At 42.3% G+C, this 24,485-nt stretch overlaps 1 protein-coding gene across 2 annotated transcripts in view; it reads right to left on the bottom strand.

Moving 5' to 3' along the window:
• Positions 1–23,322, bottom strand: part of MTFMT (mitochondrial methionyl-tRNA formyltransferase) — a 30,274-nt gene extending 6,952 nt beyond the window's left edge. For both annotated transcript variants that reach the window (XM_041746409.1, XM_041746410.1), the window contains exons 1-6: positions 23,076–23,322; positions 20,395–20,604; positions 13,812–13,934; positions 12,273–12,375; positions 11,046–11,121; positions 3,857–3,948 (exon numbers count right to left, since the gene is read on the bottom strand). In XM_041746409.1, the coding sequence (XP_041602343.1) occupies positions 3,857–3,948; positions 11,046–11,121; positions 12,273–12,375; positions 13,812–13,934; positions 20,395–20,604; positions 23,076–23,296 (825 nt within the window). In that variant the 5' untranslated portion in view covers positions 23,297–23,322. The remainder of the gene's footprint in view (positions 1–3,856; positions 3,949–11,045; positions 11,122–12,272; positions 12,376–13,811; positions 13,935–20,394; positions 20,605–23,075) is intronic.
• Positions 23,323–24,485: the final 1,163 nt, after the last annotated feature.

Genomic DNA, 24,485 nt, shown 5'->3' with positions numbered 1-24,485 from the left:
TTACTGCTTATTAGCTCTAAAAGTTTCTTTTGGGGGCAGCTCTGGTGGCCCAGAGGTTTAGCGTGCCACCTTCAGCCCGGGGTGTGATCCTGGAGACCCAGTATCGAGTCCCACATCAGGCTCCCTGCATGGAGCCTGTCTCTCTCTCTCTCTCTCTGTCATGAATAAAAAATAAATAATAAAATAAAATAAATAAAATAAAATAAAATAAAATAAAATAAAATAAAATATTTCTTTTGGATTCTTTATGGTTTTCTATATGTAAGATCATGTCATCTGCACATAGAGTTTTATTTATTCCTTTGCAGTCTGATTCCATATTATTTCTTTTTTCTTGCCTAATACCCCTAGCTAGAACTTCCAGTACAATGCTGAATACAAGTGGTGAGAATGGACATTTTTGTCTTGCTTCGACCTTGGGGGGGCGGGGCAGGAAGCTTTCAAAGTTTTCACCATTAAATATGATGTTAGCTGTGGGTTTTTGTCAGGTTGATGAAATTCCCTTCTAGTCTTAGTTTGTTGAACATTTTTTATCATGAAAGGGTGTTGGATTTTGTTAAGTGCTTTTTCTGCAGCTATTGAGTAAACTGTGGATTTGCCCTTTATTCTGTTAATATGGTATATTACATGGGTTGATTTTTCTATGTTGATGCAACCTTACATTCCTCAGATAAACCTACTTGGTCATGGTATATAATCCTTTTTTATTTTTATTTTTATTTTTTTTATAACCCTTTTTTTTTTTATAACCCTTTTTTAATACGTGGTTTGTTTTAGTTTGCTAATTCTGCTGAGGATTTTGCTGCTATATTCTTAAGGGATATTGATTTGTGATTTTCTTTTCTTGTGCAGTCTTTTATCTTGTGTTGCCTACTTTAGGTTCTGTACTAGCTGCTCCCTCTGCCTAGGGATGCTATTTTCCTCATCTTGGCAAGACTAGCTCCTTATTGTCTTTCAGATCTAAGCTTAAATGTCAGTTCAGAGATGCCTTCCCCACCTACCTAATCTAAAATAACCTCTAGTTAGTCTATCACATTTTCCTATTTTAATTTTTATCAAAGCACTTATCCACTGTTTTTATTTTTTTTATTTTATTTTTTTTATCCACTGTTTTTATTTGCTTGCTTCTGTCTTCTCATATGTTTATCTTTAGTACCTAGTACAATTCCTGACACATCATAGGCTTTCATTTTTTTATTTATTTAAAAAATTTTTTCATCATAGGCTTTCAAAAAATATTTTGTTTAATGAATGCTTGAATATATGAATAATAGATAACATTTAATGAGTACCTACTCTTTGTCAGATCCTATACTAGATTTTTTTTTTTTTACTAGATGCTTTATATACATATATATACATTATATTAGCCCTAATTTTCAGATGAACAAACTAAAGCTCAGAGGCTAAGTAATTTTCCCAAGTCTACCAAATTAGGAAGTGACAGAGACAAGATGGAACCCAGCCCTGCCTGGTTCTAAAGTCTATGTTCCTTTTCCTATGCCATTCTGCTGCAGTGGGAAAAGTACAGGGTATGAAGTCAGACAGATCTGATTCCAAACCTGCCTGTGATTAACAAGCAATGTGACCTTGAGCAACACTTAGTAGCCATCCATTCTCTACTTTAAGCCTCAATTTCATCAACTTAAAATCAGGTAATACCCACACATGAGGTTGTGATCCTCAGTGAAGAACTTGGCATCCTAGAGATATTTAGTGGCAGGTCTCCATCTTACTCAATATTAATAACAAGTGGTCTATTAAAAACCCCACACTTGGTAGTTCCCGAGTTCAAACAACACAAGAAGCTATCAAAATGAAGGGGAAAAAAACCCAATACATTTGTCAAAGAACTGATAATTTAATTTAGGTTTTTTAATAAGGTTTTTTGTTTGTTTGTTTTTTTACTTTTTAAAAAAGATTTTAAGTAATCTCTACATCTCAACGTGGGGCTTGAACTTACAATCCTAAAATCAAGAGTCACAAGCTCCACCAACTGAACCAGCCAGGTGCCCTAAGGGTTTTAATAAGTATTTAATAAAAACTATAAGTATACATAAAGAACTATTTAATAAATAAGTTACAGTTACAACTCCATTTTGTGTACCATCTGTAGAAATTGAGGATTTAAGAAGTTAGTTGTAGGGATGCCTGGGTGGCTCAGTCAGTTGGGTGTTTGCCTTTGGCTTGGGTCATGATCCTGGAGTCCTAGGACTGAGCTCCATATCAGGCTCTCTACTCAGCGGGGGTTCTGCTTCTCCCTCTGCCCCTCCCCTGTTCATGTTCTCTCAGTCTCTCTCTCAAATTTTTAAAAAGACTTGAAAAAAAGAATTTAGTTGTAAAAAAATTGGCTATGGGTAGAAAGATATACTAGAAAAAGCACTGGATTAGGAGTTAGAAGATTCAGATTCATTACTTAGTGATGGAGCACTCTGAAGTTCATCACTTCACTTTTATTCCTCTCATCTATGAAAAGGGTAATAAAATTTGGTTATGGGAAACTGCAAAAAAAATATATGTATATATTCAAAAGTGCTTTGTGAATTCTAAGGCCCATATAAAAACCTGAAGTCTGAAGAATATTTTAAAAATGAATTTCAGGGGGATCCCTGGGTGGCTCAGTGGTTAGTGCCTGCCTTTGGCCTAGGGCATGATCCTGGAGTCCCAGGATTGAGTCCCACATCAGGCTCCCTGCATGGAGCCTGCTTCTCCCTCTGCCTGTGTCTCTGCCTCTCTCTCTCTCTCTGTGTCTCTCATGAATAAATAAATGATATCTTTAAAAAATAAATAAATAAAATAAAAATTTCATATACACAAAAGAATTTCTGAAAGCAGGGACTCGGACATATTTGTACACCAATGTTCATAGCAGCATTATTCACAATACCCAAAAGGTGGAAGCAATCCAAACCTCCATTGATAGATGAATGAATAAACAAAATGTGGTATATACATACAATGGAATATTTTTCAGACTTAAAAAGGAATGACATTCTGATACATGGTACAGAATAGATAGATGTACCTTAAGGACATTATGCTAAGTGAAATTAGCCAGACACAGAAGAACAAATATTGTATGATTCCTCTTAGATGAGGTACCTAGAATAAACAAATTATAAGAGACAAAGTAGGATAGTGGTTACCAGGGACTGTGCGAAGGAGGAGTGGGGACATTGGTGTTCAGTGGGTAGAGTTTCAGTTTGGAATGATGAAAAAGTTCTGGAGATGGATAATGGTAATGGTTGCACAATGGTATGAATGTACATAATGCTATTGATATATACACTTAAAAATTGTAAAAATAGTAAATTTATGTAAGTTTTACCAAGTTATTATTATTATTTTCATTTGACAGAAAAAGCAAGTGAGCATAAGCAGGAAGAGAAGCATCAGGCAGAGGGAGAAACAGGCTCCCTGCTGAGCAGACAGTCTGACCCAGGGCTCGATCCCAGGACCCCAGGATCATGACCTGAGCCAAAGGCAGATGCTTAACCGACTGAGCACCCAAGTGCCCGTATTTTACCAAATTAAAAAAAAAAAAGTTTAAAAAATAGAATGAGGGCAGTCTGGGTGGCTCAGCAGTTTAGCGCTGCCTTTGGACCCTTTGGCCCTTTGCCTGGAGACCCAGGATCGAGTCCCATGTCGGGCTCCCTGCGTGAAGCCTGCTTCTCCCTCTGCCTATCTCTCTCTCTGTGTCTCTCATGAATAAATAAATAAAATCTTTTTAAAAAAATAGGATGAATTTCAGGATTCTTTGGTTTAGTTTGAGATTCATTCCTAAATAAAAACATTTTGAAAGTAATTTCACATACATACACAAGTAGGTAAAACTGCAATCTGATTTCCAACTTACTATATTTCCAATGGCACGATAAAGTCTGAATATTTGCTCTGAAGTTTGTTCCTCCCATTTTATACAGCTGGTACCAGCAGAAATCTTAGGAGCTACAAGATAAAACCAAGAGCAAGAAAAAATATCAGATTCAATGTCCATGAATTAATAACTATTGATTGATGTGGAATAATAGATGCAAGAGAACTTGTATTATTTTCTCAACTTTTGAATATGTTTGAAATTTTCTTTAATATGAAGTAAAAATAAATCAGTTATACTAATACTAAGAGAAAAAAATGAATGCATTTCTTTATAATCTGGGAGTAGAAAAAGCCCTTATAACAATGACTCAAAATCCAGAAACAAAGAATGATAAATATGACTACATAAAAATAAGATTTAATAAAAATAAACTTTTTTTAAGACAAAAAGAAAGGTCATAAATCAAGTTGAAAAACAAATGACAGGGGTACCTGGCTGGCTCAGTTGGTAGAGGATGTGACTTTTTTTTTAGGACTTTATTTATTCATGAGAGACACAGAGAGAGAGGCAGAGACATAGGCAGAGGGAGAAGCAGGCTCCCTGTGGGGAGCTCAATGCAGGACTGTTCCAGGACCACAGGATCATGACCTGAGCCAAAGGCAGATGCTCAACCACTGAGCCACCCAGGTGCCCTGAGCATGTGATTCTCAATCACAGGGTCATAAGTTTGAGCCCCACAGTGAGTGTAGAGATTAGTTAAAAAACAACAATAACAAAAACAAAACCTGAAGGTATTTGTAATTTTTAACATAATAGTTTAGATTTATAAAAAATAAAAAATTTATAATTACATGTTCATCTAAAATATCTATGTAATATAATATTAATATATCTAAGGGCATTTATATTTATTATGCAGACTTATTTATATCTATTATATAAAGTACTCCAAAAAAACTGAGAAGAAAAAGACCAAAAATATGATAGAAAAATGGCAAAAGATACAATGTCCCTTCCTGGAAAAAAGAAATGCAAATAGTCTTTAAACACATAAAAAGATCCTCAATGTCACTTACAGAAGTAATGTAAATTAAAACTACTCCAGGATATAATTGCTTGTCTATTTGATTCAGAACTAAATATGCTTCAAGTTATTTATAATGGCATTATTTGAAATAGCAGAAGTTTGGAAACGACCAAAATGTCCATCATCCATCAATTGGGGATCTGTTGAATAAATTATGATACATCCACACAAGTGAGAACTATGCTGCCCTAAAAAGGAATGAGGAAAATCTCCTCTATGGAGAGGAAAGGATTTCCAGGGAACACTGTTAAGTAAAACAAAAACAAAACAAAAAGCAACAAAAAACACAAGGGTACAAAAGAGTATATATTTTATGCCACCTTTTGTGGAAGAAAAAAGAAAATATGAATTTAAAAGTATGTGGTATTTGCTTGTTTTGATAAAAGTAAACAACTGGAAGGCTAAAATCAGATACTCTAAAATTACAGAGGGAGGGGAAACAGGGAGGAGGAGCTACAGATGGAAGTGAGACTTCTCTGAGTATAATTTTTCAAATAGGTTAAAAATTTTAATCATATAGATGTTTTATGTGATTCAAAAAATAAAATTTGGGCAGCCCGGTGGCTCAGAGGTTTAGCGCCACCTTCAGTCCAGGGCCTGATCCTGGAGACCCGGAATTGAGTCCCACATGGGGCTGCCTGCATGGAGCCTGTTTCTCCCTCTGCCCGTGTCTCTGCCTCTCTCTCCCTCTGTGTCTTTCATGAATAAATAAATAAAATCTTAAAAAATAAATAAATAATCATAAAGAGAAAAGAAAGCAACTCTGAAAGCTTGAAAGCTGAAAACAAACTGAAACAAATAAACCTAATTATATATCAAACTAGGTAGCAAAAAAAAAAAAAAGAAAAAATTAATTATCTCCAGTAAGTCTTTTTTTTTTTTTAAAGATTGTATTTATTTATTCATGAGAGATACAGAGAGGAGGAGGCAGACACATAGGCAGAGGGAAAAGCAGGCTCCTTGCAGGGAGTCCGATGTGGGACTTGATCCAGGAATTCCAGGATCATGTTCTGAGGCAAGGGAAGACCTCAGCCACTGAGCCACCCAGGCATCCCTCCAGTAAGTCTTTTTTTTTTTTTTTAATTGGAGTTCAATTTGCCAACATATAGCATAACACCCAGTGCTCATCCTGCCAAGTGTCCCCCTCAGTGCCCATCACCCAGTCACCCCAACCCCCCACCTACCTCCCCTTCCACTACTTCTTGTTCATTTCCCATGGTTAGGTGTCTCATTATCACCCTCACTGATATTTTCACTCATTTTCTCTCCTTTCCCTTTATTCCCTTTCACTAATTTTTATATTCCCCAAAGGAATGAGACCATATAACATTTGTCCTTTTTTGATTGACTTATTTCACTCAGCATCATACCCTCCAGGTCCATCCACGTCGAAGCAAATGGTGGGTATTTGTCATTTCTAATGGCTGAGGAATATTCCATTGTATACATAGACCACATCTTCTTTATCCATTCATCTTTCGATGGACACCGAGGCTCCTTCCACAGTTTGGCTATTGTGGACATTGCTGCTATAAACATCGGGGTGCAGGTGTCCCAGTGTTTCACTGCATCTGTATCTTTGGGGTAAATCCCCAGCAATGCAATTGCTGGGTCGTAGGGCAGATCTATTTTTAACTCTTTGAGGAAACTCCACACAGTTTTCCAGAGTGGCTGCACTAGTTCACATTCCCACCAGCAGTGCAAGAGGGTTCCCCTTTCTCCACATCCTCTCCAACATTTGTTGTTTCCTGTCTTAATTTTCACCATTCTCACTGGTGTGAGGTAGTATCTCATTGTGGTTTTGATTTGTATTCCCCAGTGATGCGGAGCATTTTCTCATGTGCTTGTTGGACATGTCTATGTCTTCCTCTGTGAAATTTCTGTTCATGATCTTTTTCCCATTTCACGATTGGATTGTTTGTTTCTTTGCTGTTGAGTTGAATAAGTTCTTTATAGATCTTGGATACTAGCCCTTTATCTAGTCAGGGTCAAATAGGTCATTTGCAAATATCCTCTCCCATTCTGTAGGTTGTCTTTTAGTTTTATTGACAGTTTCTTTGGCTGTGCAGCTTTTTATCTTGATGAAGTCCCAATAATTCATTTTTGCTTTTGTTTCTATTGCCTTCATGGATGTATCTTGCAAGAAGTTGCTGTGGCCAAGTTCAAAAAGGATGTTGCCTGTGTTCTCTAGGATTTTGTTGGAATCTTGTCTCACATTTAGATCTTTCATCCATTTTGAGTTTATCTTTGTGTATGGTGTAAGAGAATGGCCCAGTTTCACTCTTCTGCATGTGGATGTCCAATTTTCCCAGCACCATTTATTGAAGAGACTGTCTTTTTTCCAGTGGATAGTCTTTCCTGCTTTGTTGAATATTAGTTGATCATGAAGTTGAGGGTCCGCTTCTGGATTCTCTATTCTGTTCCATTGATCTATGTGTCTGTTTTTGTGCCAGTACCACACTGTCTTGATGACCACAGACAGCTTTGTAGTACAACCTGAAATCTGGCATTGTGATGCCCCCAGCTATGGTTTTCTTTTTTAAAATTCCCCTGGCTATTCGGGGTCCAGTAAGTCTTGAACACAGTACTCTAACTGCACACTCTTAGCAGGATATATCAAAAAAAAAAAAAAAGAAAACCTGCAGAGAAATCTGAAATATTACTCAGTAGTTTTACTGTTTGTAGTAATACTGGTAGTGTAATTTTGAAACTATTTTATGTCTAGTAATTAAATAAATAGGTCAGTTTAACTTTTGAAAAGATAATTCAGTTTATTTATTTATTTTAAATTTATTTATTTATTCATGATAGACAGAGAGAGAGAGAGGCAGAAACATAGGCAGAGGGAAAAGCAGGCTCCATGCCAGGAGCCTGACTTGGGACTCGATCCCGGGGCTCCAGGATCGCGCCCTGGGCCAAAGGCAGGCGCCAAACCGCTGAGCCACCCAGGGATCCTCGATAATTCAGTTTAAAAGAAAAACGCTAGGATCCCTGGGTGGCTCAGCGGTTTATCACCGCCTTTGGCCCAGGGCGTGATCCTGGAGACCCAGGGTCGAGTCCCACATTGGGCTCCCTGCATGAAGCCTGCTTCTCCCTCTGCCTCTCTCTCTCTCTCTGTGTCTCTCATGAATAAATAAATAAAATCTTTAAAAAATAAATAAATAAAAATAAAAGAAAACCCCTGAAATTCAAAATCTGAATCGGGGGTGCCTGGGCGGCTTTATCAGTTGAGCGTCTGCCATTTTGGCTCAGGTCATGATCTAAGTCGTCGGATGGAGCCCAGACTCAGGCTCCATGCTCAGCAGAGTCTGCTTGTCCATTTACCTCTGCCCCTCCCTGCTCTCTCAAATAAATAAATAAATAAATAAATATAGCCTTAAATAAATATATAAAAAATTGAATCAGTAACTGTATGAACTCAAATATTATTTAAAAAATTTAATGCCTCACCTTGTCCACTGACACCTTATTTTGAAACACATTTGTACCAGGTGGTTTTCTACATACCACTCCCCCAACTAAAATGATCAAGGGAGAGATGGCTGATTCCAACATGGGACAGAGAATTCATGAGGTGAGCCTGGGACATCTTATAAAAGAAAGCAAGGAAGCACTGAAAAACTAGTTGAGGCTGTCAAAAGGATGCAGGACCCAGCTTTAAGGGGCTCCCACTGGCCAAATTTAGGATGACTTGAAGAGCACAAAGCATTATAAATGTAATTAACTGGGGGTGACTAGGTGGCTCAGTAGCTGAGTGTTTGCCTTCAGCTCAGAGCCTGATCCTGGTCCTGGGATCAAGTCCCACATGAGGCTCCCTGCAGGGAGCCTGCTTCTCCCTCTGTCTGTGTCTCTGCCTCTTTCTGTGTATCTCTCATGAATAAATAAATAAAATCTTAAAAAAAAATCCACTAGTCAAATCATAATTTTAAGAGCTCATTTGCCACCATATTGAAGATGATTATGGTACCAACTTCTTCCTCTAAAAATTAGTAGAGAAGGAATTAAGCATTGATCTTGCCATTTAGGATGAACTAAGATTCATGGTCAATTAATGAGGAAAAGCTCTTCTTTACAGAATAAAGTCAGATATTAAAAGCAAAAGGAATTGGAAAATGACCATTTTGTAATCCCAAGTGAAATAATCCATTCAGGGAAGAAGCATCAACCCATGCCAAAATCATTACGTGAAAGGTTGTTAGAGAACAGGCTATTTGCATGGTGCCAAAGTATTATCCCACAGATTACCTGCCAACTGCAAAGGGAAAAGCGAATCTTTACACTGGACTCAACCAAGTGACCTATCTGAACTTCACCAGCTTTGCTACAACCTGATATTTGGCTCACTGATGTGACATCCAAAGACTAGAGCAGAGAGGTGACACTTCTCTGAGTTTATCCTTGTAGACAGTTTTGACTTTTGAATCACGTAAATGGTTTTACATGTTTGAGAAATAAATCATAAATAAAAATAAAAAAGCAATCCTTAAAATTAAAAACAAACTGAAACAAATACCACTGGAACACAATACCATCTATGAAATACTATTTCCAGAAACTTCAAGCCTGAGTCTAATCAAACTCTTAGAACTTCCAGTTCACAAAAAAAATATGAAGGCTAAAAATAAATAAATAAATAAAAACCCAAGTTAAGTAACACTGGAAGGAAACAGACAACTGGCCTGGTCTCTTCAAAAAGTCAATGACAAAAAAAAAAAAGTCAATGACAGGGATGCCTGGGTGGCTCAGCAGTTGAGTGTCTGTCTGCCTTCGGCTCAGGGCGTGATCCCACAGTCCTGGAATCGAGTCCCACATCAGGCTCCCTGCATGGAGGCTGCTTCTCCCTCTGCCTATGTCTCTGCCTGCCTCTCTCTTTGTGTCTCTCATGAATGAATAAATAAAATATTTACAGAAAAGTCAATGACATGGAGCGGGGGAAAAATAATGGAGGAATTACTTTAGCTTAAAGAGGCATACCAACTGATTACAATTAGATACTAGTTTGAAAAAACTATACAGCTAAAGAATAAGTTTTTAGACAATTGGAAACTTATGTACTGGATATTAAATGCTATTGGGGAACTATTCATTTCTCTTAAGACATGCACGCTTTAATATTTAGGAGGTAAAGGTTATGATACATACCTCTGAAGGATTAAGCAGAAATTTAAAAATATATAATAAGTAAACATCCATATGCAGAGAAAGAAAATATGACCAAATACTAATAATTGTCGAGTCTAGGTTAAATAGGTATACACCATTTAAAGATTTATTGGGGTGCCTGGGTGGCTCAGACAGTTGAGTGTCTGCTTTCAGCTCAGGTCATGATCCCCAGGTCCTGGGATCGAGCCCCACAATGTGGCAGGAGGGAGGATGGTCTCTGCTAAGCAGGGAGTCTGCTTCTCCCTCTCTCTCTCTGCCTCTATCACTCTCTGTCTCTAACGAATAAATAAAATCTTTAAAATAAAAATAAAGAAGAGAACTTATTTTTAAAGAAATTAAAGATTTACTTATTTTAGAGAATAGGAGGGGCAAAGGGAGAGGAAGAGAGAGTCTCAAGCAGACTCCCCACTGAGCACAGAGCCCAATGTGGGGTTTGATCTCACGACCTTGAGATCATGACCTAAGCCAAATACAAGAGTTGGATGCCTAACCCACTGAGCCACCCCAACACCCTGGTATTCATTATCTTTTAACTTATCTCTTTGTTTGGTACTTTTCAATATAAAGATAGGGAAAACATTTCCTTTTTTTTAAAGTTAAGATTCTTTATTTATTTACTTATTCCTGAGACAGAGAGGCAGAGACACAGGTAGAAGGAGGAGAAGCAGGTTCCATGCAGGGAGCCTGATGCGGGATTTAATTCTAGAACCCCAGGATCACACCCCAAGCCGAAGGCAGATGCCCAACCACTGAGCCACCCAGGCATCCCAGGAAAAACATTTCCAATCCTTCAAGAGACTACATGCTAAGAGGGAATGGGAGACCATACCAGCCATTCTTTGGAAAAGGACATATAAGTGGGCAATCTTGAGTCAAAATTAAGGGTGATGTGCCAGTGAAGTCAGAGCACTCAGGTGCTATCATGACAGACAAAACCTGGTGAAAGAGGTAGGGATCTCTGCAGTCTTCACTTACCATGTGTCACTCCCTCAGTTGGCTGTTGCCTTCCTTTGCTCAAACTCTCAGGCAAATTTTTCAAAACTGAAATTAGCTTTAAAAAAAAAGGAGAGCAACATATTCAAGATGAAAAGAACAAAAGTAGAAATACGTTATGATTCAGTACCATGACATTACAGAAAGTTTGGAAGGAGCTGTGTGGCAGGGTAGGGTGGCAAACTGGCTTGAGCTGTGACAATACAGGTCTACTCAATGGAGTTTCAATGTTGCTGTCTGCAGAGGACAGAGCGATGATGTGCTTCCAGAGAATGCTGAGTTTTGTTGGCTATGTAAGCTATTGGTGTCAGGACAGCATGGGCTCAGGAATCCACACTCTAACCCCATAGGAGGTGAAGGCAGTGGAGCCCCAAAGAAGGAGAATGAATTCTGGAGACACACTGTTTTGGGTTCAAATCTCAATTCCACTACCTACTCATGTGTCATTGTGGAGAAGTTATTTGACTTGTGTGGCCTTCACAGTCATCATCTGTAAAACAGGTGGCAGTAACAGCTACCTCAAAGGTTAGTTGGGAAGGTAAAAAAAAAAAAAAATCTACAGAGGATCCAGAATAGCCCTGGCACACGAGCCAGTGTTCAAAAAACAAGAGCCACTATTACAATACCATTTCTGAGGTGAGTGCCAAGATTAGGAAGCACCATCTAGATAGGGAAAAACTATCCTCTACAGAATATTAACCAGTTCATATGAAAATCACTGATTTGGTTGTTTAGCATTCACTCAGATCTACTGCATGCAGATCTGAGCTATACAAAGCCAGAGTTCATTCACAGCGAAGGGGTTAGCAGAACTCCAGTGCGTATGGAGATGATGACCGCCATGCAGGCACAGAGGTGGGAGGAGTGCTGGGTCTCTGAGGGAATGACAGTTGGTGAGTATCACAGGGGCACCAGGTGAGTCTAGGAGTTGGAGGGTGAACCCTGAAAGAAGTGTCTAAAGGCCTCATTGGAACATGGTGGGGCCACAGAAGCTCATGTGCTTCAGGAGAGTCTTTATGAAGTACCCACTCTGTGCTTTTCCCAAAGACTCACATGAGAAATACCAACCTCAATTGTAGGAAGCAAGGATAAAAATCACTTAAGAAAAAAAAAGATGAAAATTATGTATCACAAAGCATTCTTTGCATCATAAAAAGTTAGGAGACCTAGCGAATGAGTACAAACCAGTGAGATATTAGAGGACCCTACCATGTCGGCACCCAGTCTTGACAGCATTGCCTCCAGTTCCTTGGCGGTGCTCTTAGGTGGCACAGGAACCGTTTCCTGTTTGATAATTGGGCCGACGTCAAACCTAACCAAAATCAAAAGCAAATAACATTATTCTTTCTTTCTTTTTTTTTTTAAGATTTGTTTATTTATTTATTTATGATAGACATAGAGAGAGAGAGAGAGAGAGAGAGAGAGAGAGGCAGAGACACAGGAGGAGGGAGAAGCTGGCTCCATGCTAGGAGTCTGACGTGGGACTCGATCCCGGGACTCCAGGATCGCGCCCTGGGCCAAAGGCAGGCGCTAAACCGCTGAGCCACCTAGGGATCCCCAACATTATTATTTCTTAAGATCAATGTTTGTCTACATGAGTGTTTACATACCACAAGGATGGTTTAACTCTGGCTATTATCTATAAGCAAAAGAGAAATGTCAGTTTGAAAGAAGAGAAAGCACAATCTGGCCTGTACTCAGATTTTAAATCTATCTTTTCCCAAAAGAAAAAAGTATGAAGTTGTATAGCAGAAATTTAATTGCAGTTGTAAATAGCTCCTTTAGTAACAAATAGTATTTTAAAAGTTTCTATTTATACAATAAAGGCATAGAGCAAAAAATTTCTTTTCCTAGGAAGTACTATTAAGAAATGCATAACGATTTCTTTCTAGATTTCCTTTCTCAAAGGACAAAAGTTGTGCCTGGTTATGAGTAGGTACAAGTTTGTTTTCCCAGTCTTACATTTTGCATCAAGCTCCGTAAATACTGCTAGGAGCTTTTATTAGAAATATGCCTTATATTAAATATTCAACTTTGCAGTTGTTAATTCTATTTTCAACCTCTGAGCTTTAATAAAATGCTTACTATGAAAAATTGCAAACATCCACAAAAAACAGGAATGAATAGTCTTCTTGGATCCCCAGAGTTTAGAATTATCAAAGTTTTGCAACTCATTTCATCTCGCCCTCTCGTTTTCTGAATTAAGTTAAAGCAAATCCCAGGTATACAGTTGTTCTTGTGAACCAGTGAATTATTTTCTGTGGGGACATTAGGTGATAACAGATAGGGGCTTAATATAATTCTGTTTTAGACTTTAGTAGGATAAAAAAAAAAAATGAAATGCTTAAGACAGTTATATTACACATTGGCATACAATGTAGTCCTAATTCAGGTTGCAAAAATTTTTTGACCAAAGAAACCAAGACTAGAAAAACCAAGATTCATTACAACTCATATACAAAAATCCATCTTTCATGTACACAATGCTTTTTTATGGAAATCCAGTTGTTAATAATATAATTTACTTCAATTAACAAGTTAAACATTTCACAAGGGCTGGGATAACTGCAATAATACAAAACCACATACAGTGTATGTCAGAAAATAGGAAAAGACACAAAGGGAAGGCACTCTGGAGTTAGAGGAATTAGTGAGCACTATCCATTCACCCACTTCCACGTCCCCTCCAAACAGACTGAAATCAACATTCAAAACCATAAAGTCTAAAGAAAAGAAAATGTCTTCTACCTTTTAGGTCTAATTTGCATAATCGTCACTCCAGTAACTGTGTCTCCATGAAGCACGGTATGGATTATAGGGGCTGGACCACGCCACCTCGGGAGGCAACTGGGATGGACATTCAACATGCCACTGAGTCAGAGAAGGCAGAAATTAGTGGGGCAAGTGGGCTTTACCACTTAGTTCCTGCTACCTAAACAAATATGCAACTTTTTAATCATTACACTTCCCCAGAAAGTTTGAAAATCAAAGTTGAATCTAGTTTTATGCCACCTGTGAAGGGAGTCAGAGATGAAGTTTACTCTCTTACCATAAGAGACCAATGAAACTCAGTTAAAAACAGAACAACTATTCATTATCCCAAAGATATTCCACTGCAGTCTGTGATATCTGGGAGTTTTTAAAGATTTTATTTTTTATTTTATTCATTATTATTTTTAAAGATTTATTCATGAAAGACACAGAGAGAGAGGCAGAGACACAGGCAGAGGGAGAAGCAGGCTCCATGCAGGGAGCCCGACGTGGGACTTGATCCCAGGACTCCAGGATCATGCCCTGAGCCAAAGGCAGACGCTCAACCGCTGAGCCACCCAAGCATCCCAAAGATTTTATTTTTTAAATAAACTCTATACCCAACATGGGGCTCGTGAATCTACAACCCCAAGATCAAGAGTCACACGCTCCACCAACTTAGCCAGCCAGGTGTCCCTGGGATTTTTTTTTAAATAAAAGCAAAAAATACCTTTTATACTGTAGGAGAAAAAGCACTCAAACCCTACTGTGCATTTATGGACAATGTGAATATTTATAGTTTCTTCCAATTACCCTGTTTCATTTTGTTTGCATATAGAATCCTTAAAACAAGTTTCTTGAATCTTCCTATCTAGTCACCTTTGCTGTTTATCCCAACACATCTATTGCCCATAGACGAGCAATTTAAATCATTTACTAAGTAAGCTGATTAGTTTGATGTCTCCACTATAGGAATATGCAAGTGGGAGTTTGTTTTTTAATTTTTTTTAAAGATTTTATTTATTTATTCATGAGATACACACACACACAGAGGCAGAGACATAGGCAGAGGGAGAAGCAGGCTCCATGCAGGGAGCCCAATATGGGACTTTATCTCAGGACTCCAGGATCATGCCTTAAGCCGGAGGCAGACGCTCAACTGCTGAGCCACCCAGGCATCTCGAAGTGTGAGAATCTTATATTCAAAGTTCCATTGCTCAGATCAGTCTCATTCATCAACAAATATTTACTGAGCACAGTCCATGTGCTGGCACTGTTCTAAGTGATGGCGTTACAAGCAACACTGAACCAAAAGAGAAAAAAATTATGCCCACAGGGAGCTTACATGCCAAGAGCGGGAGATAAGCAATACAAAATGTGTAAAATACCAATACAAAAATGTGTAAAAAGTTTGGCAGATGGTTCTAAGGGCTGTGGAGAAAAATAAACCAGAGCAGGGGGTAGGAGTACTGGGTGGGAGGCTACAAGTTTCATAGGGGTCACAGAAAGTTTACCAGTAAGAAGACAACACTTGAACAAAGATGTTAGGAGGTACTGGACTAAGCCATGCAGACATATTCCAGGCAGAGGGAACAATAAATATCTTGAAGAAGCCAAATGTTCAGCAAGTTCAAGGAAGAGCAGAGAGGCCAGTGTGGCTGGAGTGGAGTGAATCTGAGGAATAACACTAGAAGATGAGGCCACAGTTAAGAGGGAACCAAACCTACCCAGTAGGAAGGCAGGTCCCTACAGGCCCATATAAGGACTTTGAGGTCTTCTGAGTGAGATGGAGAAACATCAGAGAATTTTGAGCAGAGTGATGTGATCCAACTTCTGTTTTAAAAGGATCATTTTGGCTGCTGGGTTGGTAGAAGACCAAGAAGGCCAAGGATAGCAGACAACAGGTGGAGCTTACTGGAGTACAACAGGTGAGAGTGGTAGCAGTGAATGTGTTGAAAGAGCTAGTCAGATTCTAGATAGAATTCAAAGGCAGAGCCAATGGGATTTCCTGATGGATGGGATGTGTGGTGAGGGAAGGACTTACGAGCGACTGAAAGGTTTTTGTTTTTGTTTTTAAAGATTTATTTATTTATTTATTCAGAGAGAGCGAGAGAGAGGCAGAGACACAGGCAGAGGGAGAAGCAGGCTCCATGCAGGAAGCCCGATGTGGGACTTGATCCTGGGTCTCCAGGATCACACCCCGGGCTGCAGGCGGCGCTAAACTGCTGCACCACTGGGGCTGCCTGACTGAAAGGTTTTGAGTCTGAACAACTAGAAGGGTAGAGTTGGCATTTACTGAGATGAAGATTTGGAGAGGAGCAGGTTTTGGGCAAAAGTTCAGGAATGTAATTTAGGACACCTTAAGTGTAAGGTGCCTCTCAGACACCCAAGGAGAACTGTGGAGGAGGCAGTGGGTATTGGTGGCCTGGAGTTCAGGGAGAGATCTGGGAATTGTCAGCATATATATGGAATTTAAATGAGGGTGGGTGAGAGCCCACAGATCAAGAGCATCACACATTTCAACAATTAATGCACTAACAAGATGTTTTAAGAGAAAATAGTAAAGAAAGCAAAATTAGAATTCAAGTCATTGTACTTTAGACACCAGGCCCATATACAAAGACCAAGGCTTCTATACTGTATTCCCTTAAAAAAAAAAAAAAAAAAAAAAAAAAAAAAAACACTTACTAGGGAAATTTAAGAATAAGAGCCTCACTCAAAAGTCGGCCAAATGAAGCTACCACTCCAATGTCGTACTCTCCAGATCCCACATCTGGCCACTCATACACTGGAAGCTGAGACTGGACAGCATATTGCTTCACTGGCAGTCCTTTTGGTGATGGAGAGGGCACTGTGACCACCTCCAAATTTTCAATTAACTCTTCCTCTTTATTTTTCCTAAATTGGAAAGATTGGAATAAAATGTGAATTTTAAGACAATGACTCAAAGTTAAACTACTTCACATACTACCACGGTACTTTTATGGTTAAATTCATGAAACAATTAAGGGTAAGTGATTAAAACTACACAACTGAGAGACTGAGTTTTTATTTTGTTCTTAATTTTAGTTATTTGTAATTTAAAGAGCCACATGTGGCTAGTGGCTACTGTTTGGATAGCATGGTTCTAGAAATTTCCTGTGCATACAGAAACATATATGGTGTAGATACTTTACACAATTAGAATTTTATATATTCAGCTCTGCATTTTGTTTTTGTTGTTGTTTTTTTTTTTTTGGAACACTATTACTATTATGTGGTGAGTCTTTTTATAAAGTGGGTTAAGGTGATCCCTGGGTGGCTCAGCGGTTTAGCGCCTGCCTTTGGCTCAGGGCATGATCCTGGGGTCCCAGGATTGAGTCCCACAATGGGCTCCCTGCATGGAGCCTGTTTCTTCCTCTATCTGTGTCTCTGCCTCTCTCTTGTCTCTCATGAATAAATAAATAAAATCTTTTTAAAAAAGCGGGGGGGGGGGTTAAGAATACATTTGCTTGTATATCCAGCAAACATTTCTAGAATAAGAGAACAGTGGCTGTCTCTGAAGAGAAGAACTGGATATAGAAGATAGAGGTGGAAAGAACTGACTTTTCACTATAATATCCTTTGAACCTTTTGAATTTTCTTTTTTAAAGATTTCATTTATTTACCTGACAGAGAGAGAGCACAAGCAGGGGGAATAGCAGAGAGAGAAGCAGATTCCCCACTGAGCAGGGAGTCAGAGGTGGGGCTCCATCCCAGGACCTGAGCTGAAGGCAGACACTTAACTGAATTAGCCACCCAGGTGCTCCTGAACCTTTTGAATTTTGTACAACCATGTGTTAGCCAAATAGTAAATACTTTTATTTTTTAATTTATTTTTAAAGATTTTTAGAGAGAGAGAGAGAGAGGGCACAGGCATGCAAAAAAGCAGGAGGGAGGGGCAGAGGGAGAGGAAGAAGCAGGCTATCCACTGAGCAGGGAGCCCAAGGTGGGGCTGAACCAATAAACACTTTAAAATGTGTCCGTGTGTGTGCGCGCGCGCGCGCGCACGCGCATGTCCCATGGGCATCATTACATAGTAATACATGTGTACTCTTTCTTTTTATCTGCTGTGTTGTCCTCCAGTGCTCAGAGGGTGTTAGTTTATTTATTTATTTATTTATTTATTTATTTATTTATTTATTTTTAATATTTTTTTTAATATTTTTTTTTATTTATTTATTTTTAAAAATATTTTATTTGGGGCAGCCCTGGTGGCGCTTAATATATATATATAATTTATGTATTCATGAGAGACACACACAGAAACAGAGGCAGAGACACAGGCAGAGGGAGAAGCAGGCTCCGCGCAGGGAGCTCGACGTGGGACTCGGTCCCGGGTCTCCAGGATCACACCCTGGGCCGAAGGCAGCGCTAAGCTGTTGAGCCACCCGGGCTGCACGGTGTTAGTTTATTTACCAGGTACTGCATCTAGTGTTGAGGAGTTATGAGAAAAGGAGTATATAGGAGGGCCCTAAAGACAAAGCACAGGGGTAATGGAGCTGCCAAGCAAAGCATCAACAGAAAGGTCAACACATGCAGTGAGATTCGGGGGGCAATTTGGGGAAAGCAGCACGTGGAGAGGTACATCACAGAGGGTGTGCAAAAGGAACATGTGTGAAGGGAGTGTTTCAGGGTGTGTGCGGAGAACAGAGTGATGGAGGGAGGAATATGTTATGGGGGGAATGATGGGGCTGTCCACAGGAGGGGCTGCTGTGAGGAATCTGTAGGAAAGATTTGATGGAGATGACAGAAATGAGTGTTGGGGGCGCGTCAGGAAAAAAGAGCGCAGAAATAATAGATGGAGGTTGGGGGGAAAGAAGGCAGAGCTGTACAGTGGGGTAGAGCCATCACATAGCACGGACTTTCACAACAGGTTGGATCTCAACCCCCCTGCACCCCCGTAAACCAACATGTGTTAAATTTTAGAAATACCAAATGTATACTTAAGAGTTCTGACATACATTTATTCAATAGCTGAAAACAGTTGTTTTTGGACTGTGTCCTTATTTCAGCCCCAGAAAACTGGGTCCCACGGTCTACAGGGAGGAGATAGGAAGCGGTGAAGGGAGACGTGGGTGTGCAAGTGCCCAAAGAGGCCCGAAGGGCTGGAGGGTACAAATTAGATGAACGGAGGCCTGTGATGACCCCGGGCAATCACTCAGCCTCTCTGAGCTCGAGTTTCCTGACACACGATGCGGCAAGGAGGTGGTGGCAGAGGACAGAGGCGGTGTCTGCGAAGCGGGGGGACAATGGAGAGCGCGGAGCAGGAGTGCAGACCGGAGCCACCAGGCAGGCGCGGGCACCTTCCGGGAGCCGCAGAGACACGGGCCCAGACCCTTCCGGCGCCGCCGCGCTCCCGGGCTAGCAGCGCAAACCCTCGCGGCCGGCCGCGGGGCTCGGCTGCGGCACTCGGCAGCCGGGACCCCCACGCCCCGGCCCCCGTACCTGGCGGCGTGCAGCGCCCGCAGCGCCTCGCGGGCGAACCGGTCCGTGCCGAAGAAGAGCACCCGCCAGGGAGGCTTCTCTCGGACGCGGACGCCCCGGCCGTCCTCCCCGCCGGGGGGACGCGCCGAGCCCGGCCAGCGCTCGCCACTGGGGGCTCGGCCTTCCGCCTGGACCGCCCCCCACCGGCCGGGGTCCCCAGCCGCGCCGCACCAGCACCCTCATCGCCTCCGCGGGCGCCCCGTCCTGCGCAGGCGCATCGAGGTGGGAGGGGGGTGCGCGTGCTCGGCCGGAGGGGCGGGGCCGAGGAGAGCTGGTGGGCGGGGCCTGCTCGCGATTGGAGGCGTGGCCTGTGTGGTTGGAGGCGGGACCCGCCTGTGTTGGAGCTCCTCCGGGAATCTGCCGGCTCGAGCCTCCCCATGATTTTTTTTTTAATGATTTTTTAAAAAAAGATTTTATTTATTTATTCATGAGAGACACAGGGAGAGGCAGAGACAGAGGGAGAAGCAGGCTCCATGCAGGGAGCCCGATGTGGGACTCGATCCTGGGAGTACAGGATCACGTCCTGGGCCGAAGGCAGATGCTCAACCGCTGAGTCACCCAGGCGTCCCTTAAATAATTTTTTAAAAAGATTTTATTACTTTATTCATGAGACACACACACACACAAAGGCAGAGACACAAGTAGGCTCCATGCAGGGAGCCCAATGTGGGACTTGATCCAGGCACCCCAGGATCACGCCCTGGGCTGAAGGCAGAGGCGCTAAGACGCTGAGCCCCAGGTCCATGTAATTTAGGACACCTTAAGTGTAAGGTGCCTCTCAGACACCCAAGGAGAACTGTGGAGGAGGCAGTGGGTATTGGTGGCCTGGAGTTCAGGGAGAGATCTGGGAATTGTCAGCATATATATGGAATTTAAATGAGGGTGGGTGAGAGCCCACAGATCAAGAGCATCACACATTTCAACAATTAATGCACTAACAAGATGTTTTAAGAGAAAATAGTAAAGAAAGCAAAATTAGAATTCAAGTCATTGTACTTTAGACACCAGGCCCATATACAAAGACCAAGGCTTCTATACTGTATTCCCTTAAAAAAAAAAAAAAAAAAACACTTACTAGGGAAATTTAAGAATAAGAGCCTCACTCAAAAGTCGGCCAAATGAAGCTACCACTCCAATGTCGTACTCTCCAGATCCCACATCTGGCCACTCATACACTGGAAGCTGAGACTGGACAGCATATTGCTTCACTGGCAGTCCTTTTGGTGATGGAGAGGGCACTGTGACCACCTCCAAATTTTCAATTAACTCTTCCTCTTTATTTTTCCTAAATTGGAAAGATTGGAATAAAATGTGAATTTTAAGACAATGACTCAAAGTTAAACTACTTCACATACTACCACGGTACTTTTATGGTTAAATTCATGAAACAATTAAGGGTAAGTGATTAAAACTACACAACTGAGAGACTGAGTTTTTATTTTGTTCTTAATTTTAGTTATTTGTAATTTAAAGAGCCACATGTGGCTAGTGGCTACTGTTTGGATAGCATGGTTCTAGAAATTTCCTGTGCATACAGAAACATATATGGTGTAGATACTTTACACAATTAGAATTTTATATATTCAGCTCTGCATTTTGTTTTTGTTGTTGTTTTTTTTTTTTTGGAACACTATTACTATTATGTGGTGAGTCTTTTTATAAAGTGGGTTAAGGTGATCCCTGGGTGGCTCAGCGGTTTAGCGCCTGCCTTTGGCTCAGGGCATGATCCTGGGGTCCCAGGATTGAGTCCCACAATGGGCTCCCTGCATGGAGCCTGTTTCTTCCTCTATCTGTGTCTCTGCCTCTCTCTTGTCTCTCATGAATAAATAAATAAAATCTTTTTAAAAAAGCGGGGGGGGGGGGGTTAAGAATACATTTGCTTGTATATCCAGCAAACATTTCTAGAATAAGAGAACAGTGGCTGTCTCTGAAGAGAAGAACTGGATATAGAAGATAGAGGTGGAAAGAACTGACTTTTCACTATAATATCCTTTGAACCTTTTGAATTTTCTTTTTTAAAGATTTCATTTATTTACCTGACAGAGAGAGAGCACAAGCAGGGGGAATAGCAGAGAGAGAAGCAGATTCCCCACTGAGCAGGGAGTCAGAGGTGGGGCTCCATCCCAGGACCTGAGCTGAAGGCAGACACTTAACTGAATTAGCCACCCAGGTGCTCCTGAACCTTTTGAATTTTGTACAACCATGTGTTAGCCAAATAGTAAATACTTTTATTTTTTAATTTATTTTTAAAGATTTTTAGAGAGAGAGAGAGAGAGGGCACAGGCATGCAAAAAAGCAGGAGGGAGGGGCAGAGGGAGAGGAAGAAGCAGGCTATCCACTGAGCAGGGAGCCCAAGGTGGGGCTGAACCAATAAACACTTTAAAATGTGTCCGTGTGTGTGCGCGCGCGCGCGCGCACGCGCATGTCCCATGGGCATCATTACATAGTAATACATGTGTACTCTTTCTTTTTATCTGCTGTGTTGTCCTCCAGTGCTCAGAGGGTGTTAGTTTATTTATTTATTTATTTATTTATTTATTTATTTATTTATTTTTAATATTTTTTTTAATATTTTTTTTTATTTATTTATTTTTAAAAATATTTTATTTGGGGCAGCCCTGGTGGCGCTTAATATATATATCGGTCCCGGTCAGTTCAGGATTCACACCCTGGGCGAAGGCAGCGCTAAGCTGTTGAGCCACCCGGCTGCACGGTGTTAGTTTATTTACCAGGTACTGCATCTAGTGTTGAGGAGTTATGAGAAAAGGAGTATATAGGAGGGCCCTAAAGACAAAGCACAGGGGTAATGGAGCTGCCAAGCAAAGCATCAACAGAAAGGTCAACACATGCAGTGAGATTCGGGGGGCAATTTGGGGAAAGCAGCACGTGGAGAGGTACATCACAGAGGGTGTGCAAAAGGAACATGTGTGAAGGGAGTGTTTCAGGGTGTGTGCGGAGAACAGAGTGATGGAGGGAGGAATATGTTATGGGGGGAATGATGGGGCTGTCCACAGGAGGGGCTGCTGTGAGGAATCTGTAGGAAAGATTTGATGGAGATGACAGAAATGAGTGTTGGGGGCGCGTCAGGAAAAAAAGAGCGCAGAAATAATAGATGGAGGTTGGGGGGAAGAAGGCAGAGCTGTACAGTGGGGTAGAGCCATCACATAGCACGGACTTTCACAACAGGTTTGGATCTCAACCCCCCTGCACCCCCGTAAACCAACATGTGTTAAATTTTAGAAATACCAAATGTATACTTAAGAGTTCTGACATACATTTATTCAATAGCTGAAAACAGTTGTTTTTGGACTGTGTCCTTATTTCAGCCCCAGAAAACTGGGTCCACGGTCTACAGGGAGGAGATAGGAAGCGGTGAAGGGAGACGTGGGTGTGCAAGTGCCCAAAGAGGCCCGAAGGGCTGGAGGGTACAAATTAGATGAACGGAGGCCTGTGATGACCCGGGCAATCACTCAGCCTCTCTGAGCTCGAGTTTCCTGACACACGATGCGGCAAGGAGGTGGTGGCAGAGGACAGAGGCGGTGTCTGCGAAGCGGGGGGACAATGGAGAGCGCGGAGCAGGAGTGCAGACCGGAGCCACCAGGCAGGCGCGGGCACCTTCCGGGAGCCGCAGAGACACGGGCCCAGACCCTTCCGGCGCCGCCGCGCTCCCGGCTAGCAGCGCAAACCCTCGCGGGCCGGCGCGGGGCTCGGCTGCGGCACTCGGCAGCCGGGACCCCCACGCCCCGGCCCCCGTACCTGGCGGCGTGCAGCGCCCGCAGCGCCTCGCGGGCGAACCGGTCCGTGCCGAAGAAGAGCACCCGCCAGGGAGGCTTCTCTCGGACGCGGACGCCCCGGCCGTCCTCCCCGCCGGGGGACGCGCCGAGCCCGGCCAGCGCTCGCCACTGGGGGCTCGGCCTTCCGCCTGGACCGCCCCCCACCGGCCGGGGTCCCCAGCCGCGCCGCACCAGCACCCTCATCGCCTCCGCGGGCGCCCCGTCCTGCGCAGGCGCATCGAGGTGGGAGGGGGGTGCGCGTGCTCGGCCGGAGGGGCGGGGCCGAGGAGAGCTGGTGGGCGGGGCCTGCTCGCGATTGGAGGCGTGGCCTGTGTGGTTGGAGGCGGGACCCGCCTGTGTTGGAGCTTTATGTATTCATGAGAGACACACACAGAAACAGAGGCAGAGACACAGGCAGAGGGAGAAGCAGGCTCCGCGCAGGGAGCTCGACGTGGGACTCGGTCCCGGGTCTCCAGGATCACACCCTGGGCCGAAGGCAGCGCTAAGCTGTTGAGCCACCCGGGCTGCACGGTGTTAGTTTATTTACCAGGTACTGCATCTAGTGTTGAGGAGTTATGAGAAAAGGAGTATATAGGAGGGCCCTAAAGACAAAGCACAGGGGTAATGGAGCTGCCAAGCAAAGCATCAACAGAAAGGTCAACACATGCAGTGAGATTCGGGGGGCAATTTGGGGAAAGCAGCACGTGGAGAGGTACATCACAGAGGGTGTGCAAAAGGAACATGTGTGAAGGGAGTGTTTCAGGGTGTGTGCGGAGAACAGAGTGATGGAGGGAGGAATATGTTATGGGGGGAATGATGGGGCTGTCCACAGGAGGGGCTGCTGTGAGGAATCTGTAGGAAAGATTTGATGGAGATGACAGAAATGAGTGTTGGGGGCGCGTCAGGAAAAAAGAGCGCAGAAATAATAGATGGAGGTTGGGGGGAAAGAAGGCAGAGCTGTACAGTGGGGTAGAGCCATCACATAGCACGGACTTTCACAACAGGTTGGATCTCAACCCCCCTGCACCCCCGTAAACCAACATGTGTTAAATTTTAGAAATACCAAATGTATACTTAAGAGTTCTGACATACATTTATTCAATAGCTGAAAACAGTTGTTTTTGGACTGTGTCCTTATTTCAGCCCCAGAAAACTGGGTCCCACGGTCTACAGGGAGGAGATAGGAAGCGGTGAAGGGAGACGTGGGTGTGCAAGTGCCCAAAGAGGCCCGAAGGGCTGGAGGGTACAAATTAGATGAACGGAGGCCTGTGATGACCCCGGGCAATCACTCAGCCTCTCTGAGCTCGAGTTTCCTGACACACGATGCGGCAAGGAGGTGGTGGCAGAGGACAGAGGCGGTGTCTGCGAAGCGGGGGGACAATGGAGAGCGCGG

This window comes from Vulpes lagopus, chromosome 2 (genome assembly GCF_018345385.1).
Source record: "Vulpes lagopus strain Blue_001 chromosome 2, ASM1834538v1, whole genome shotgun sequence".
Taxonomy (NCBI): Eukaryota; Metazoa; Chordata; class Mammalia; order Carnivora; family Canidae; genus Vulpes; species Vulpes lagopus.
This window is presented reverse-complemented; position numbering and strand designations above follow the sequence as displayed.